This window comes from Arctopsyche grandis, chromosome 13, assembly GCF_051622035.1.
Source record: "Arctopsyche grandis isolate Sample6627 chromosome 13, ASM5162203v2, whole genome shotgun sequence".
Classification (NCBI taxonomy): Eukaryota; Metazoa; Arthropoda; class Insecta; order Trichoptera; family Hydropsychidae; genus Arctopsyche; species Arctopsyche grandis.
In genome coordinates this window covers 22,624,015-22,642,555 of record NC_135367.1, presented here as the reverse complement: position 1 = coordinate 22,642,555, position 18,541 = coordinate 22,624,015, and the positions used below count along the sequence as shown (strand labels likewise).

General features: G+C 32.3%; 2 protein-coding genes across 2 annotated transcripts; one reads left to right on the top strand and one right to left on the bottom strand.

The window, feature by feature from the left end:
• The first annotated feature begins 7,913 nt into the window (after nucleotides 1–7,913).
• On the top strand, nucleotides 7,914–9,187 carry LOC143921652 (neuroparsin-A-like). The gene is made up of 4 exons (XM_077445004.1): nucleotides 7,914–7,970; nucleotides 8,497–8,585; nucleotides 8,662–8,782; nucleotides 8,904–9,187. The coding sequence occupies exons 1-4, from the start codon at nucleotides 7,914–7,916 to the stop codon at nucleotides 9,084–9,086; spliced, it is 450 nt and encodes a 149-aa protein (XP_077301130.1). The 3' UTR covers nucleotides 9,087–9,187.
• Nucleotides 9,188–10,488: 1,301 nt separating this feature from the next.
• LOC143920990 (cytochrome P450 6a2-like) lies at nucleotides 10,489–15,286 on the bottom strand. The gene is made up of 5 exons (XM_077444063.1): nucleotides 14,261–15,286; nucleotides 13,331–13,573; nucleotides 13,001–13,252; nucleotides 12,108–12,919; nucleotides 10,489–10,571 (listed from the first exon to the last, which is right to left on the bottom strand). Exons 1-4 carry the CDS (start codon nucleotides 15,096–15,098, stop codon nucleotides 12,750–12,752), a joined length of 1,503 nt encoding a protein of 500 aa, XP_077300189.1. The 5' UTR covers nucleotides 15,099–15,286; the 3' UTR covers nucleotides 10,489–10,571; nucleotides 12,108–12,749.
• Nucleotides 15,287–18,541: the final 3,255 nt, after the last annotated feature.

The window sequence follows — 18,541 nt, the reverse complement described above, 5'->3', positions numbered from 1 at the left end:
ATAATTAAATGAACCGAACGCTACAACAACTTGAAATATCGCTGAAAAACAAACAAACAAGATCGCATTCGTCGGAAAGAAATGCGCACATTACACTCTCGCACATCAACTTGTTTATCGATGTGTAGTTTTTGGCGCATTTCTAAAGCTTTATAGGAACGTTTTCTTTGTGCTCGAAATACGTACATTCTTTGTTTTTAAAGCAACCGGAAAAACCCCATTTTCATACGTCGAGAAAAGACTTGAGAACGGAAAAGTCAGCGTGTTCTCATCTCTCTGTACAGCGTGACTCACACAAATCATCGCCAAACACGCCATTTCAACTGTAGATCATAGAAAATGTCATTTGTATTGTTCTGTGTAGCCTTTGATTTTTTCTGAATGAAATTTTCAATAGTGATTTCAATATCATTACGAATTATTATAGGTCAAAGTTAGTAGGCCGAAATTATTTGCGTCCGTATCGAGATTGTTTTATCTAATTAATTTGACGCGATTGAGGATATATAGCTATATAGTATCAACAGATACATTAACAATTGACGTGAGGAACTTCAGGCGTGTGACAGTCGCCGATAGATGGGGAAAATAGTGTCTGTCCGGTTTTTGGCGGGTGTTTTCCGGATGCGGAGGCCGCTTTTACGTGTCTTCAGTCACGTCTCCTTGTGCCAAATTCACTCGAAATGAATGAAAATGCTAGAAATGTCTCGTGACGTTTGTCCGACGATCGAAAATAAACAGTGGCGGCACGTCACGTGGGCGAAATTTGGGGGGCCGGACACGAGACGCCACTGGCGCGCCTGCGAACCGCGTGATTCTCGATCTTTTGCAAACTAAACATTTCACATTTCGAATTTCCCGCATCCTGTGACGACATTTCCCGTGTGACGCGAACTAGAAGTATGTAAGTAAGTAGAAACAATGTTATACGAAAGTGTGACATTAAAAGCGGAACATCAATAACAAATTCGATTTGGATATCACTTGTAGCTCAATTTGACGCTTTTACATATAAAAAAAACGTAATGTGGAAAATAAACGTGACTAATGATGGCGGAAATAAAATGCATGTATGCAAATGCAAAAGGCATGCACATTTAAAAATGCATCTACATAGTAATTATTAGGTTTTTGAGCTCTTTTTCCTATTATGCTGTAGATTAACATTAGAATAATATAATACTATGATTACTAACCAAATTAAATTAAATTGTAAAATAGAAAATGATCAGTAGATCAGTAGCTATTAAAATAGATATAAGATGTATTGTGAACATAATTTCGTAATAATAAAAAGCATTTAAAAATCAAAAAATCAATCTAGTAATTATATGTATTATGAACGCGACAAATTTAGATATAGTTTCGTTTTCCGGTGATTATATTTCACAATTAGGGTAGAGTATATATGGGTACAGCCCATCAAAAACAATTCGGATGTGACCAACCCATTACTTTATCTATGTATATGTAATATATAAAATTCTAGATATGAAATTTTAGGTCAATATACTTACTATATAAGGTTTCTGAGAATAACATATAAAACCTCGATTCTTTAGTGTAAAAGTACTACTTCTACTATTCGATTCAGTCTGATTCATTGATATTGAAATAGATAATGATAATCCAAATAGATAATTAAATCCAAAAACTTAAAAAAAAGAGGACACCTATAAGGGGAAGTACCACTTCCAGTAAACTTAAAAGTTTAATAAAAATTCACGTCGATTGATAAGCATTTTAGTAACCGATATTGAGTTTCAGTTCGATAGACTAACGGTGTTCAAAAATCCCCAAAATACACATACACATTTATTATACATCATGAAAACGTGATCAGTGACCGATTCTGAGTTCGAATCAGTCAAAGTCTCAAAATCAAAACTTTATCAATTGTTACTACGTACAAAACATTATTTTACACACGATTTGATGTCAATTTCTAGGCTTGAATAGTACTTAAATTTTGCCTACACTTTTAAAAATATTCCAACAATAACGAAAGCCCTTACGTATAATTTTTCAACATTATGAATATATAAACTCAAGAGCAATGACAAAGGTGCATACATATGTACATATATTTACTTCAAATTCAATACCATTTTCACTAGTCCAGTAAGGTATTTTTCTGTTCTACTACACATACATTACTATTACTAATCATAGCATACTATTACTAATCATTCAAATTTTATCAGTTCCAAAATATTAGTTTCATAGCCGACTTTAAAATGTAAATGCTTCACAAATCCTTAGAAATAAAAAAATGGCATTCAAATTTTCATTTTCTACCTAGAGAATTCCTACACCATTCTTCCTTGAGAACAATAGCGACACGTGTCTTTGTTTCGTGTTAAATTCCTCACACCCAAAACTATGTATAGGAGACCGAGTTACTCACATTCACATTTGTATCATATTCATAATTCTATTTCAATGTAGGATAGAATTGTGAAGTATACTGGGCTTCGTATAATGAGTCGCATCGTCATTTTCCAAATTATACTATTTTTATTCGATATGTATGAAGTAAATAAATTCTCAGAAGCATTGGCGACATAAACATGTGTAAAATTAACAGAAGAATCTTCATCTCAGATATAAATTTTCCTTTATTGCTCTTTATTGGTGTATCCACCTACTACTGAATGAAAAAAGAAAAGTGATTTCGTCACTCTTTCTATTATGATTTTGAACTATTTTGAAAAGATGTAAATTCTCTACTCAACTGTGCTGCTGTCTGAAAACGCGAAGCTGCTCAGAAACACGTAAGAATCTACCCACGTCGTCACAATTTAGGACAAACGGTTCTCATTCTATGCATAATAAAGGAAACTTCTTTCGTTCAGAGATCAAATCAGACAAAACTGTTTTAAGCATCTTGTAGTTACTATGTCTATTATTTTCTATTTTCTCTATATTATCTCTCATTTTTATCTGTTTTCGAGTGGTACCGTCTGTACGTAAACAGATTCCCGTTTTTAAACCCACCAAAAAACATCGTACCTACCTTTCAGTATCTTGGCTTTTGGCTTCAGACGCGTGCATCAATCAACAGCCATCTTGAAAAAAGTATTAACCCGAGCACTATTGTTCGAGATATAACCTACTCTCGATGTTTTCGTTGGGAAAGTTTCAAAAGCGCTCTCTTGATTGAAGGTCACTATAAAATTTGCTTGCGCACTTGCGTTTTCAATTCATCATGGAAAATAGAAACACAGCGATGAAATTTCTAATTGCAACCCAAGTTGAGAAACTTAAGTATAATTCATTTTTAGAGAAGATATTATTGATCTTCAATTTATCGTTTCAACGGAATCTAAAGAATTCAGATGCTATTTCAGAAAGAAAAATACTTACCCAAATCTTTATATAAAAAAAGAAAATTGCATCACATAAATAGTATGTACCTATATAAAAAATATTATGCAATTTTTTACGACTCCGAAATTTACCACATTTAAAGTTGACCCTACTTAAGATATATCCATATTTTGTAATAGGTATACAGTATATTATATTTAAATTGATGCATATTAGTGTCTTTCATCGCATAGATTTTCCTAAATAAAAATTTTCATCTTGGTCCATATGTATGTATATATTCATCTTCAAGTCGAATCACTATACATTTGTATATATGTATGTACATATGTATCAGTAGCGTGCCGTGGAATTCTCCCTGTTTTTGTCTCACAGCCTTACTGATGTGTGCGCTAGCAGGATACAATGGAACAATGTGACGTCGTACCGAGTCACCTTGCATCCTACTCGCGCACACGTAAGTACGGTGGTACTACAATACCAGTGAGATTTCATTACTTACATAAATATGTACATATATAAATGTAATGAAAATATCGCGAGTTTTGAGATTTCCGTCAACAAAGGTCGATACTAAACTGGAAAAATCGAATTTTGACACAACGTTGAATTTTATAGTTGAATAATGTCTCAAATAACAACAAAATTTATGGATATCAAATGTAATATTCAAATTTAGCTAGAAATCAATACGAATTTCTCACTTTTCAGTTGACTCACGACAATCACTTATCACGCGACGAGACCTGACCCCTGCGAATGGCGATAAACACACGGCAAATTCTAAAAATTCGCACGTTTGCGGAAATCCAGATATAGCGTACGACACGCGCATCGACGCCGTGCAGTTTTATAGGTCAAACCTTCGAGCCGATGTCACACTGCCTATGCAATCACAATTTAATTTGCACAAACAGAAAACCTATCCAGCCGGCGTGAAACGGCAATGGAAAGTGTCGTAATGTATCCGTCGTTCACACGTAGACAAGCCGTTGGGCAAATCGTTGACATCAGTGGTCGCCAGGTCGGACGTCCAATGACCACGTCGGCTATTTCAAGACACTGTACAAATGCGCATCGTACGTACAACAACAAAATCCAATACGGCCAATTCGTATCGTGGCCGCCATTTTAATTTGAAAAAAATGTGTGTGTGTATACAAAATGGTCGCGCGCTTTGACAGGTGCTGTCACTCGCCGGGTGAACATAACCTACATTGTATGCATGCATGTATGTATGTGCCGTTCGAGACGGTTATCTAACTCGCATGCGATTTCCTTTTGTAATTTTTGTGTGTGATTGAGGCATGCCGGTCTGTTCTATTTTTCCGAATCGATAACACGTCTGGCGGTTTTTGTTAATTTTCAATATGTAGACCACACTGTATCTTTAGAAGTTTTATTATCGTGCACTAACTATTGTGAATGATGTGTTCATAATTTCATTTTTAAAATTAATTTGAAACAAAATCTCTGCAATAAAAGATATTCATTTGTTTTCATAATGTAAATGAATGACAAAAATTCGCCATTTTTTAAAACTAATATTGAATAAGAGACCACACGACCGCCCACTTTAAACGTTATTGGAGTACGAACTAACTGTTGGAGTGTGAATCAACGAGTCGGAATCAATTCTATCAAATGGCGACACCATTTCAAGCATGCAAACCAGGGGTGTAACTAGAAAAATTGGGCCCACATTGCAAATTTTAGCAAAAAGCCCCCCCTTTATTAATTTATTTTAATTAAAATTAAAATGATAATTAACACTTAATTTAAATGTTCTTTTTCTTCGCCTTCAATGTCGCAAATTCTGCAATTACATATTTCAAAGACAATTTAGAAGTTTCTTCATATTAAATCGATAATATTGGCTAACACAAGGCTTAAGTTGACTCTTCGAATTTCTTTTAGTCTTTTATTAATTTTTATTTACTAAAAGTTTGTTCAAAACTAGCGACAGTGACCGGTAAAGTGAAAAATAGCAAAAAGTCCGTGTATACTTCAGCGAAATCACTTTCCATAGAATTATATTTTGAAATGAACAAATCCGAAAACTGTTTTAATAGACATTGTTGCATTAATTAACAAAGTTATAACTTGACTTCCAAGACTTTCATTTAATAAAATGTCTATTATTTTTATTTAAACCTAAAACCTCAAAGGCCTGCATGTACCGCATGCCCGTGCAACATAGGGCGAAAACACACAGCGGTGCACGTGGCACGTGGTCTTTTTTTAGATACTTTTAAACATGCGAAAGAATGTTTAAAAGTATCTTGTATTCATCCTTGCTTGACAGTGATCGATAACGGTGTATCTCATATTTGAAGAAATGTAGGAGACCACCCACAGTGGGGAGCCGTGCACACGATGTGCCGTTCAACACTGTGTGTTTTCGCCCATAGTAGTTACGCGTCTGAATGCAAACATTTATAACTGTTTTGGCCTAATTAGACAGTATGTAAATATAACAACGGTTTGAACTGTCCTAGTGGGGATTTTCCTTTTGTTTGTTTTTCCAAAATTCATTTTTCGTCTACAAGAATTTTTGGTTCCGGTAATTTAGTCGGTTTTTTCGTATAAATTATCAGATATCATAAGATTTCCTACTCGAATTAAAAATATGTGATTACAAGTAGTAAAGTATGACAAAATCACGCAAAAATTTCAAATATTTAAGTGGGAGAGAAAATTTGCAACGAAAACAAATGCATCGATACTGAGGAACGTACCGTGTTGAAAAATTTTTCATCCGAATTATAAAAACCGTAAAAAAACGCCGAAAGGCGAATCATCGAGCTCAAAGCATACGGCGATTGACCCAAAAGTACCTACGCATGCGAGAATAAAATTATCACGGGAGAATAACCTCCTTTTCTCGATTCCGCGAATAGATTTCGACTGCAAAAAAGAGCGAAAGTGCAATAGCACCAAAATAGCGGCTATCGTTTGATATTTTTCAGATTTAAAACTACCGCATACGACGATGAGACTAACTCTGATAAATAATTCCACGTGGCGTTGAGTTGCCGATTGTTTTTGCCAAATTATACCTGTCTTAAAATAATAAGCTTAAAATAATACTACAACTCAACGTTGCACACGTGCAATTGTTTCACTGAAGTTGTACGTTTCCCAAGGCGACAACTATGGCCAAAGTTATACATATGTATGTACTATAGAAGAGAAATTAGGTGGCCTATTTGGTAAGGCTGTTCCTTACCATATTGGTCAACAATGAAATCAGCTAAATTGGCAGACTCTGATATCTGTAACGTACATATGTATGTATATGCAAGCAACACCGCTGGGCTAGGATTCGAACCCGTGACCGCTCAGTTGTTAGCATCATGTGCTAATCACTGAGCTATGCTACTGGTTAAATTACACCTTACATATAATACTTTTATGCTATTGATTATGCTATTGATAATCAGACGAATGATCAGTTCGACTAATCAAACTGACATACGAACAAGCTTTTCTTATCTTTTAACGTCATTCTATCGCTACAGCCTCGGATGACTATGATCCGTGAATCATTGAACCTGTTTATTAAAATAATGACCTTGATCTGAATCATACCCAATCTTGCAGAATAATATATATATATATATATATATATATATATATATATATATATATATATATATATATATACATATATATATATATATATATATATATATATATATATATATATATATATATATATATATATATATATATATATATATACAATAATTTATACATATACATACATAATATAATAATATAAACATATAAACGATATAATAATATATACATATAAACGATATAATAATATATATGTAAATATAAACCCTCATATTTTACTACCTGATTACTACGATTTACTACTTGATTTTATCATCAATTCAACTTATAATAATATAATGACAAATGTTATCAAGTCACAGCGTAGTGAACTGTTAGATCGATTGCATACCAGCAGAGAGGTTGTGGGTTCAATTTCCGGCCAAAATTCGCTGCTGGTGAAATCTTGAACTATTAAAAAACAGATCGACCGTCTTCTGTTAGAATTTTCCAATTTTTCTACCTTAATTGCTGTGACGGATCCAATAAATCGGTATCCTTCCCTTCAGTTTCTCGTATTAGCATCTCGAATTTGTTGAATCTTATAAAAATGCTACCTATATAACAAATTTGCTGTGTATAATTTTTTTGTTGATTGTCCATAGATATCTATATTGTATTCTGTCATGTAATCTTTGAAAAATTGTTACTACTTATGTAAAAATTAATCTAACCATATGTATCGCCTTGGGGTAATTTATGTCATGGCACATATTTATCTTTTCATACATACATATACCTGGAAGGCCTTATAGGTAAGCCCCAATGCGACTTCATGGCCAATTACAAACATCGATATACATTTTTTTTAAGAATAAATGTAATAAAGCATCATAGAGCATTTTTATATAAATCATCAAATTTTGAGATGCTTAAAAACTAGAAATTTGTAGACAAATTCGCAGCATTTTTAATACGAATCAGAGAAAATCGAGATACTGAAAACACAAAAATTGCGATAAATGGGTAAAGGTATGCAATTTGTTGGAACCGTGTCAATGAAACTCGATCGACCTGGAGTGACAAACCAAGATCTGGCCAGCAGCAACCAGTGGAACTCGAACCCGTAATCACTATGTTCGAAAGCATATATGATAACCACTAGTCCACGCTGCTGGTATGTATGTAATAAAATAATGTTTTGAAAGTCTGATGGTGTTCTATAATACATACAATACTGCCTAGCAACATTTATCATCAATTGAACTTACTCATACAACAAAATGGATACAAAGTCTAAACTTATAATGTTTACTTAAACTTTGTGTCGTGAATGTGAATCGGCCTGTATATGTATATGTCAACATACATATCATTTCGTCAACAATTTTGTCATTTGCACACAAGTGAAATATTGTTTAAATTTCGCAAACGACACAAACATAATGAAATCATACGGTATACATATTTGAAATAGAATAAACTAGCAATTAAGTCAAAGAAATGTGTGGGACGCGCAAGTGAGCCCACACCGAATTTCATTCATTGGAATGAATTTAGAGCAGCATATTTTCAGAATTTCATATATATTCTTTTAATTTACAGGTTTGTACTCACAACATATTCATGATGAAGCTCACCGCCATCACCTTCATCATAGTATTAGTCAGTTACGGAATTTTATTTTTCGACAGGTACGTCTTCCTTTTCAATAACCCTTTTCAATTCCATTAATGTGTGTCTTCTTAACAAAAAACTTCATATTTTCAGGATAAAAGCTGAAACTCACCTGCCTTGCACTCAATGTCAAGGTCGAGAGTGCGACGTCACCTATGGCACATGTTACTACGGCACATATAGGAATCTATGCGGACAGCTGGAATGCAGCAGGGTAAAACCACCTTACACTTGCTAAATTTTTAAGAAAATTTCGATCGAATATGTGCATTATATCCCTATCTATATGCTCAGGGTAGAATTTTTGCATTAAAAGGATTATTTGCAATTTCCAGGGACCGAATCAAACGTGCGGCGGTTTGTTCGACGCGAGAGGTCGTTGCGGCGACGGTCTCAGCTGCCGGTGCAACGTATGCACAGGATGCTCCACCGACACTCTAGAATGCTATTACAAACATTGCAAGGAAGACTTGAGCCCCATAACCAGACTTTTCCACTATCCTCCATACAGTATTTAAACGTCGATCTGAAAAAATACACACCAAATGACGACCCTCACTTCTCAACGGCGCTTGCTTGCTAACGCTTCAGCCGAAGTTTCCTATTGCTTCTCTCGATTATATTTTCGGGGCGTATAAATTATGATTATCGATTAAAACCATTTTGGAAACGCTTCAAATGATTACGTGTAGTTGTGTATGTATGTGTCTATTTGATCGAAAGGGTATATTGTCGATGATATGGAAAGCGGATAGAAGAAAATGAAGATGGAGAGCGGAATAAAGTAAAATGAAGATGGAGAATGGAAAGATGAAACTGTGAAGAAGAGGCGAAGAGAGAGGATAAAGAATAGAAGTAACAGTAGATCACATAAGAATTTGTTAAACAAGTTGTATTGCATATTAGATATGTTTTTGTTACTATAATTTAATTGTAGCTATAATTTTTTGTGATTTATTATAGTTCCTATTGGTATAATTTACATTTAATATGTGCACATTATATTTAGATCATAATCTTAAAAGATTTATTATTGGAATAACACTTATAAAGTAATATATAATTTTAATATTATTTAAATAAACAGTAATACGTTGTTAATGTAATTTGTACGCCTTCTGTTATTTTTGCAAATTATAAAAAAAATGTTGCGAAAATAAATAATATGCCATTCGCGCCAAAATAGTTCAAATTTAATTTTTATTACATATTAATATATAATTATATTTTAATATAAAATTTGGCAATGATTATTTCTGTGGTGTGACATTATTATTCATGGCTGGAAAATAATAAATGAAAGCACTTTTCCTTGTGAAATTTTCATCAAAAATTTTGTATTATATTAAAATGATATGTATTATTTGTAGGGTTGCTTAATTTATTTAAAAAATATTATATTATACATATATAGGCAATTGAATAGCTCAAAATTGCTACGCTGTGTGATATTATGAAACAATGTTTCAAAATTATAAAACAAATTAGTTCACGTTTAAATAATATTAATTATCAACTATTATATTTACATTATATGCAATCATTATTTAATACGTACATATATGTATATGATATTTTTCCCTAGTCAATTTGTTGATTTATAAATACATATTATATATCTATATATATACATATATTATGAACTATTTCGTTATACATAGTACGTATTGTATTACCTATATATATTATATCTATTTTATTTTAGAATAAGATTATTTTATTACTATTATATTAAAATATTGCATTCCAACATATATAAGATCTCGAATTCCTATCATATGATTATATAATATTATATTAAATTTTTTGACTTGAAATTTATGCCAATTTTATTAATATATCCCATTTGAGTATTTGGTTTTATATCCTAAGCTGAAGGTTCAGTCCACCCAACGTCATCAGGACTATATTGGATCAAAACAGTTTCTATGCAGACGTTTCAAATCCAATCGTAAGAAAACACATATGCGGCTATTTCCAAAAGCGCCGAAAATTTCACACCCCTGAAATGTTAAAAAGTTTCAATGACATGAACAATTAAAAAATAATAAACAATTAAAATTAATCATGAAAGATTAAATATTTTCTTACAATTAATAGAAAATAATGGCTGCAATATAAATGGTCAGTTTTATTCAGTAGTCAGTAGTTTTTACCAAAATTAGGGATAATACTGTACTACACTGGTCGCCACGCGGGCTATTTTTGGGCGTAGTTCATTTTTCCAGTATTATCCTATTGGCTTATTTTTTCTATATATGCAGTTGACAGGGGTTTTCAATTTAAAATATAATATGTATTTTAATCAAATAAAATATTTTAGTTAGATCCGTCGTTTCCTTTTTCTCTTTGTCGGAGAGTTTGTACCTACTTTTATAATATAGTAGTGGTTTTATTCGGCTTCGCTAGGTATTTGTAATATAAACCGCATAAACATGGCTAATCATTAAACGTTAATTTGTTTTTTAATTAAATTTATTTGAATCTGGAACTAAAACAGGAATATGGATCCGAAACTGAAACAGGAATCTGGAACCGGAACTGAAAAAAGTATCGGGCTCCGGAACTTAAACACGAATCCAGAAACAAAACTGAAACAGGTTTTTGGAAACGAAACTGAAGAAGGAATCTGGATCCGGAACTGAAAACGAAATCGAAATCGAAAACGATATCGATTTCGTCGTCATAGAAAATTATTTTTTTTCGATTACGTCACGGATAACCAAAACTTACATACATACAAACATACAAAGTCTCTTTCAAAATTATATATTAGATCCCTAATAAACATTATTCCCCATTTTTACTTACCTCTTATACAGTTCACATGGTTTTCGTGTAAGGGGTCATTTTTAATTATTCGGCACCTTTGAGAGTATTATTTTTAAATAAAATGAACATCCCAGCTGGCAGCTAAATAATGTCTTACTTAGAGAAAAAAGTATTTAGTTAACAGGTTTTTCATACAAAAATAGTATTATTGAACGGGTATAGCAGTTATTTATTTTCAAAAGATGCGAGAATTATATCAGTTTCTTTACTGGTATTCGTTTTTTATTAGTTGAAAAAAAGTTCACGCCCAAATTATAAATTACGACCCAAAATAGCCTGCGTGGCAACCACTGGTGTACTGTGTATTTATGTACCTACATATAAATGAACGCTCAGTAATTTCTGACAAATAAACAATAGTTAAGCAGTCATTGACCGATAATGTAACTCACTTATCATCTGTTTACTGGCCAAATAAATACAGGCCAAGAACTTATCGATTAATAGCAATACTAAATAATAATGCAAAAATGAAATTCTTTATAAAAAAAATACCTGCGCTGCATTTAAAATAAAATTTGATTTGTCGCGTAATATTTTGTTTATAAAATGAATTAATAGAAAGAGAGAGAGAGAGAGAGACGGAGAGAATAATGATCCATATTTTAGCCTTTTTTCAATAAAAAAGTGAGTACCGCTAAGTTAGGAAATATATTTAAATTTTTGGCTAAATAATTTCATGCAAGAATGAATACAATTATTGTTACCATTTCAAGACACTTTTCCTTTATTTCGTCTTCCTGGAGATATTTCTTCACCAATTTAGTTACGAATGTACATATGTATGTCCACTTATATATACATATATATATATGGCGTTTTTACTCCACCAATAAAATAATCACATTCACAATTTTGGATGATTAATGAGACAACCATACATTATAAACGTTTCGGCTATACTAAAATATTGTTACAATACCAATGATTGAACATATGTATAATACTGTTGTCATTCGAAAACATACATACATATATTATAAAATGTATGTTTAATTTAAAGTCAATTTTTGTAGCTATATAACTTGACCATACTAATTACGAGGTTTTTCTTACTACTAGTAAAATACATACCACATATACTATGCATTTACGTACTATGTGGAAACACGAAGGCTATTAAATATGATTGCTGCCATCAGGATAGTAATTATTCGATCATTCTTCTATGAATAGTTGTAAAACAAGTTAAATGTACAATTCGAATTCGTTTATATATTATTTACATATTTTTTTACACTTTTTCATATTTTGTATTTATAATTTTTTTTGATAAACATAATCCAATAAAATATGTGAAATTTTGACATTTGAATTATGTTTTTATTTTATTTTTTTATCATTTTTCACTATTTGAGTAGTTTTGTAAGACGCAGAAGTTGTCCAGTTAATGGTTGCAAGGTAAAAGATTTCGGATCAAACTCCAATGGTATTGTAGTTTCTTTACATATTGAAACATCATAATTGGATACGATAGACAGGATTCCGAGACGTGTCTGCATCATTCCAAAACGATTACCTGTAAATAAAATAAGATTATAAATATCAAAATTGACCTTTCATTAAAGTTTCCTTGATAAAACATTGACACAATGTTTACCTATACACGCTCTGGGTCCTTCTCCAAATGGTATACTCGAAAATGGGTGTCGTTTCTGTTTGTTTTCTGGAGCGAATCTTTCAGGATCGAATTTTAACGGATTGAAATGAATCTCTGGATCTCTCTGAATACCAAAATTGGATATCAGAACCTGAGTGCCCTTTTCTATTGTCACATCTGTACCCGGAACCAAATAGTCTTGTACGCAAACTCTGAACAAAAATGTCAAAGGCGGGTATAATCTCAGCGTTTCTAAAAGTCAAAGTTGCCATATTAGAATAATACGTAAAATAGGTTATATATTTTAATATGTATGTAACAAAACAACACCGTCAATCACATAAGTGAGATAATCGATGCTGGAAAGTGCCTCGTAGGTGAGTTTTCCGCCGCTTTTCTCCAAAGCTAGATTGATTTCCTCTCTCAACTTCTTTTGTACGTCTGGATTTTTTGCCAATTCGTAAAAAGCGTATCCGCCAGTAGAAGCTGATGTTTCAAATCCGGCAAGGAAGAAGAAGAATACTTGGGCAGTCATTTCATAAAGTGTCAATGGCTTCGTATCACCTGAAACATCTATCGAAAAGTGTCTGTGAATTGTTGTGTAATTTTAATTGCTTAACTTCAATAACAACACTGTATGTATGTAGATATTATAAATTAACAGGAATTAAGCATATTTAATTACACTTTCGCTTATCTTCCATTACAAATATTTTTAGAGCATTTCCTATACGTGCGATATAATTATGATCTTGTTTTTAAAAAATAAATGAACAAAATATTTAAATTATTTTCCTAGGAATTCATTTGTTTTTTCTTATTACTTGATATACATATATATTATATATATATTGATTGATTAATGAATTGTGTAAAAAATACATCCATATATTTACAATTAGATTACAGAAGATATAATGATCTTTGTGAGATTATAGTAATAGTCCAATGCGACAAAGCACTGACGAACAGCAATCAATACGCCATTTATGTAGTTAATTCAACTTATTCAAGTAATTATGCAATTAAATTCGATTGATCAGCGTTACTTTTTCTTGCGTAAAGAATAATAAAATGCTTTAAATACATAATTACGAATGTCCGTCGACTAAATCATTATATAAAAACGATAATAAGCATAACATGATACATTTTAAAAATAGTAACAAAATAACAAATATATCAAACCGAAAATAAAAGTATGGTTTTTTTACTTCATACTAAATACAAAACAGTTATCACTTTTATAGTACTAATTACCATTTTTCATATCGATTAGCAGCTGCATAAAATCATTCCTGACAATATTATTCCTTTCTCGATGTTTGATCGTATAATCTACCGTCTTGACCAGAAAATCTTCAACATCCTTAGGGACCACTCTCAATTTCAATATCTTGAATAGCTCAGGAGCCACAGTAGACAAGGTTTGGGTGAACCCCTCAAGTGCAGTTAAGTTCGTGATTCTTTTACCAATTTGCCTAAATTCTGCATCTGGGTATTTGAAACTGTTAGTTTCAATGCCGAAAGCACACGAACCTATCACATCTGTACCGTACTTGGCCATAACGTCTTTTAGATCGACGACTTTGTCGTTGCTAATTTCAGCATCCAAATACTGCACCATGTCCTGGACACACAGGAGCATAGTATTGTACATATACTTCATTTTGCTCGATGTGAAGGTCGGAGTTAATCTTGCCCGGAGAGATTTCCACTCATGATCGTTCATGTTTGGCAAGTGTTTGGATAGAGGATCGTGCTCTACGCTGAATCCAAATCCGTGGTTCGGGAAGTAGTTGAAATCCTTCACTAGGATGGTTTTAATCAGATCCAGATCGTTGATCATGATGGCCTTCCTGCTTAGCATGAAGAGGCCGATGAAAGGGTGTCGCTTAGTCTTGTCGTAGTAGTTCTTCAGCTGAAATCCTAAATGGATCTTTCCAAACAGAGCTTTTCCCATGTGTCCTCCTGGGAATGTAGCTGTTGGACTGAACACACCCCTTCTCTTCCAATATCCATAGCGATGTCGCATCCACACGTAAATGAATACCAAAGGAATCGTCACGAATAATATGGAATTCAAGTACCAACTCATTTTTGGTGATTTTCGAAGCAACCGAACACTGCGGATATCCCAACTACACTAATAGTGATTATATTTGTGAGCTAAGAACATATGATAAGAACCGGTTTCATTTATAATATGTATGTACATAAATGAAGACAATACATGGAATGCATTACGCAAGACTGTTTTCGTCAACTGTGAACCCGATAAAAATTAAATGCGTATTTGGAACTTCTTATTTGACAATCATTTTACTCACAGTATCTGAATTAACCTTTGTATGCTTAGTGTATCTTCTTCAAAAATGGTTCAAATTACCTTGAAATGATGTTTTTTTATCATATGAATCCTCCCTAAAGTCTTTAAATAATACATGAATAAGAAGGTATAGTAAAAGCTGTTAAGTAAACTATAACAACTTTGAAAAGATTGAAATTTTCAATTCTGGGTAGCATTCTGAATCTCAGGGAAATGTATTCAGTTGGAAGAAAAAATAGAAATTCTCGCACATGGTTTTAATCTATATATGTATATAAAAATGAATGTCTGTATATGTGTGTGTCTCGAATAGGCTCCTAAGTCACTGAAGCGATTACGATGGAACTTTCAGGATTTGTTGTATGCATGTCTGGGAAGATTACTGTGAAAAAAAATGGGAAAAAACGGGAAGGGAAACGGGAAAAACGGGAACGAGTGTCATTCGCTATAATTTCAAATGTTTTCGTGTCGCGACCAGGGTGTTCGCTGCCTGCGTTGTTCCGACAAATGGGAACGGAAACGAGAACGGGAACGGAAACGGGAATCGCATGCGTTGAGGGGGCTACAGACGCTCCGGAATTCCGGAGAGGTATTCCTTGCGGTAGACCTTGAGGTATTCCTTTCGGTCGACCTGAAATTGTATGGGGCTACACACGCTCCGGTACGCCTCTCCGGTATGACGCGATGTTACTGTGAAAAAAAATCGCCCAAAAACGGGAATGAGTGTCATTGCAACACTATAATTTCAAATGTTTTCGCGTCGCGACCTGCGTTGTTAGATAAACTAAGCAAACAAATTAATTATTTAAAATGTGTTCGATGCCTGCGTTTTTCCGACAAACGAGAACGAGAACGGGAACGGGAACAATAACAGGAATGGGAACGAGAATTGCATGCGTTATTGTGGCATTGCAAAACATGCCGGGGTTCAGCTAGTAATATATGTATATGTAAAATCGAAGTCACCAAATCTTGGGGTGCTTCTGAATTGAATAATCGAATAAGAAAACAAAATCCTCCAACTTGCATCATTACCAAATGATTTGTACATATTATATTATTACCGAAAAATACAGATTATATAACATTGCTATTTCAAATGAATCGTCGTAATTATTTTGTTGGACAGTTTATCTTTAAATTTTACATGTTGTTGTTTGTTTTTTGGCGATAAAATAATCACGAATACACATGAAACATGAAAATTTCTGTAAGATTGAAAAGTATAATATTTAATCAAAATTCTACGGACCGTAAAGAGTTAATCTCTAAATGCATATACTTAGCATGAAACATATATGGAAGTATATGCATTTATAGATTAACTCTTTACGGTCTGTAGAATTTTGTTCCAATATTATACCTTTGAATATAATAGAAATTTTATTGTTTAAAAATTATATATACATACATGTACATATTTATGTAGGTATATGTTTTAAAAAAACTTTTTTATACCTCATTTAAAAAACAGGTAATTCATCATCGTCATAATTTTTTTGTAAAATGTAAAAATTTTTACAATATTTTCCAAGTTTGTATACTAATAATATTCATTTTTACCATGTATTTACGTATTCATATACTTTATCTTCGTCCAGACACGAAAATGGGCATTGTGATGTATACCTATGTATGTATGAAAAAAATAGATACACTGAACCTATACAATGATTCATGATACAGTGAACGTACTTGTTTGTTCCAATCTGATCTCTTGGCTTACTAAATATTTGATAACCAAACGATTGATTTTGATAATATGAGAAAATAACAATACATTAAACAATATTATCAGTAATAAAAATTGCTATAAACATATATATCAGGTCGGAAACTATCTTAATTTTTTTGTCTCACAATGAGAAAGCATTTAATGAAGCAAACTTTGATCTTTAAATTTGAAAACAAAAATATAAGTGTATTGTAAAAAAAAATGTGTCCCTCACAGTGACTGTAAAAAACTTGCAAAATGATAACACGACTGATTGTATTATGGTGCGTACGAACCAAACCAACGAAAGGTCTCTGGGCCAACTTTTTAAACCAGTAGCGTACAAAATATATAATAAAAATTAAATTTAAAAATTGAAATTAAATATCAAAATTAAAACTATAATTATTATATTAAAATTAAATTCAAATATCAAAATAAAATTATAATCATTATATTAAAATTAAAATGAAATATTGGAAGTTAAAACAGAACATACACAATTTAAATAAATTTTCGAGATTGACCTAAAATTAGATCATCAACAATCACATACAGGTAATCATCGACTTAAAATGTTTTGACTTACGAAGATACGCACTAAGATCGAAAAAAAAAATCAAAGAATTATTATTTTTACTTCCCCGTAAAGCAGAGTTACTGAGAATATATCATGTATTAGTATGGGTGATCCAACGATTTTTGCTAACCCGGGGTGTTTTCGGTTACATCAAATGGATTTTTTTATTCTTCAATTGTTTCTCTCGTCGAAATAAATCAAGTAATTAAATCAGAGGTAAAATTTATCGGATGATGTATGATTATTAATTTTATTTCGACGATCATCGACGGTCGAAATACAGTAACATATCGTGACGACTTTTAAGAAATAATAACAAGATTTTTTTTCGCTCGTAAGCAGAGAAATTGTAATATTTCTCTGGTTTTAAATGCGTATCGTCGTAATAACATTGTAATTCAAAACATCAACGATGATCTAATTTTAGCGCAATCTCGCTCTTTAGCTTAATTTTGATATTTAATTTCAATTTTTTAATTTAGATTTAATTTCAATATTTTGTACGCTACTGGTTTTATCCTGCTGGTTAAAAAAGTTGGCCCAAAATCGTCGTTGGTTTAGTCCGTAGGCACCATTATATGAGGTAATGATTGCTGTAATTTTTTTAACAACGCTTGTTTTGATCATGAGCGAAGGTCAATTGGAAACGGTCAATTGGTCAAAAGTACATACATATGTAGGTACGTTCATATGTGTGTAATAATTTTGACGATAATTTCACTTCACCTCAAACACGGTTTTTTTGTTTTTGTTTTGAAGCCGTTAAAAGCGAAAAAAATCCAAAACAGACAGTTGTTTGTTCAAAATAAAAAACTTAGGAAGTTTTGACGCCATCATGGTGTTGAAGCACATTTTCGATCAGTAGCATAGTTAATACATAGATATGTATGTAAATAGTTGTCGTCTGAATAGGTATCG

What these genes read in the sequence shown, in the direction of transcription:
- LOC143920990 (XM_077444063.1), bottom strand. Translation starts at nt 15,098, where the DNA reads ATGAGTTGGTACTTGAATTCCATATTATTCGTGACGATTCCTTTGGTA. An exon ending in TCTCACTTATGTGATTGACG is followed by an intron (nt 13,253 to 13,330) that starts GTGTTGTTTTGT and finishes TTTGACTTTTAG; the next exon opens with AAACGCTGAGATTATACCCG. An exon ending in AGGACCCAGAGCGTGTATAG is followed by an intron (nt 12,920 to 13,000) that starts GTAAACATTGTG and finishes TTTTATTTACAG; the next exon opens with GTAATCGTTTTGGAATGATG.
- LOC143921652 (XM_077445004.1), top strand. Translation starts at nt 7,914, where the DNA reads ATGGGTAAAGGTATGCAATTTGTTGGAACCGTGTCAATGAAACTCGAT. An exon ending in TGAAACTCGATCGACCTGGA is followed by an intron (nt 7,971 to 8,496) that starts GTGACAAACCAA and finishes TTTAATTTACAG; the next exon opens with GTTTGTACTCACAACATATT. An exon ending in GGAATTTTATTTTTCGACAG is followed by an intron (nt 8,586 to 8,661) that starts GTACGTCTTCCT and finishes TCATATTTTCAG; the next exon opens with GATAAAAGCTGAAACTCACC.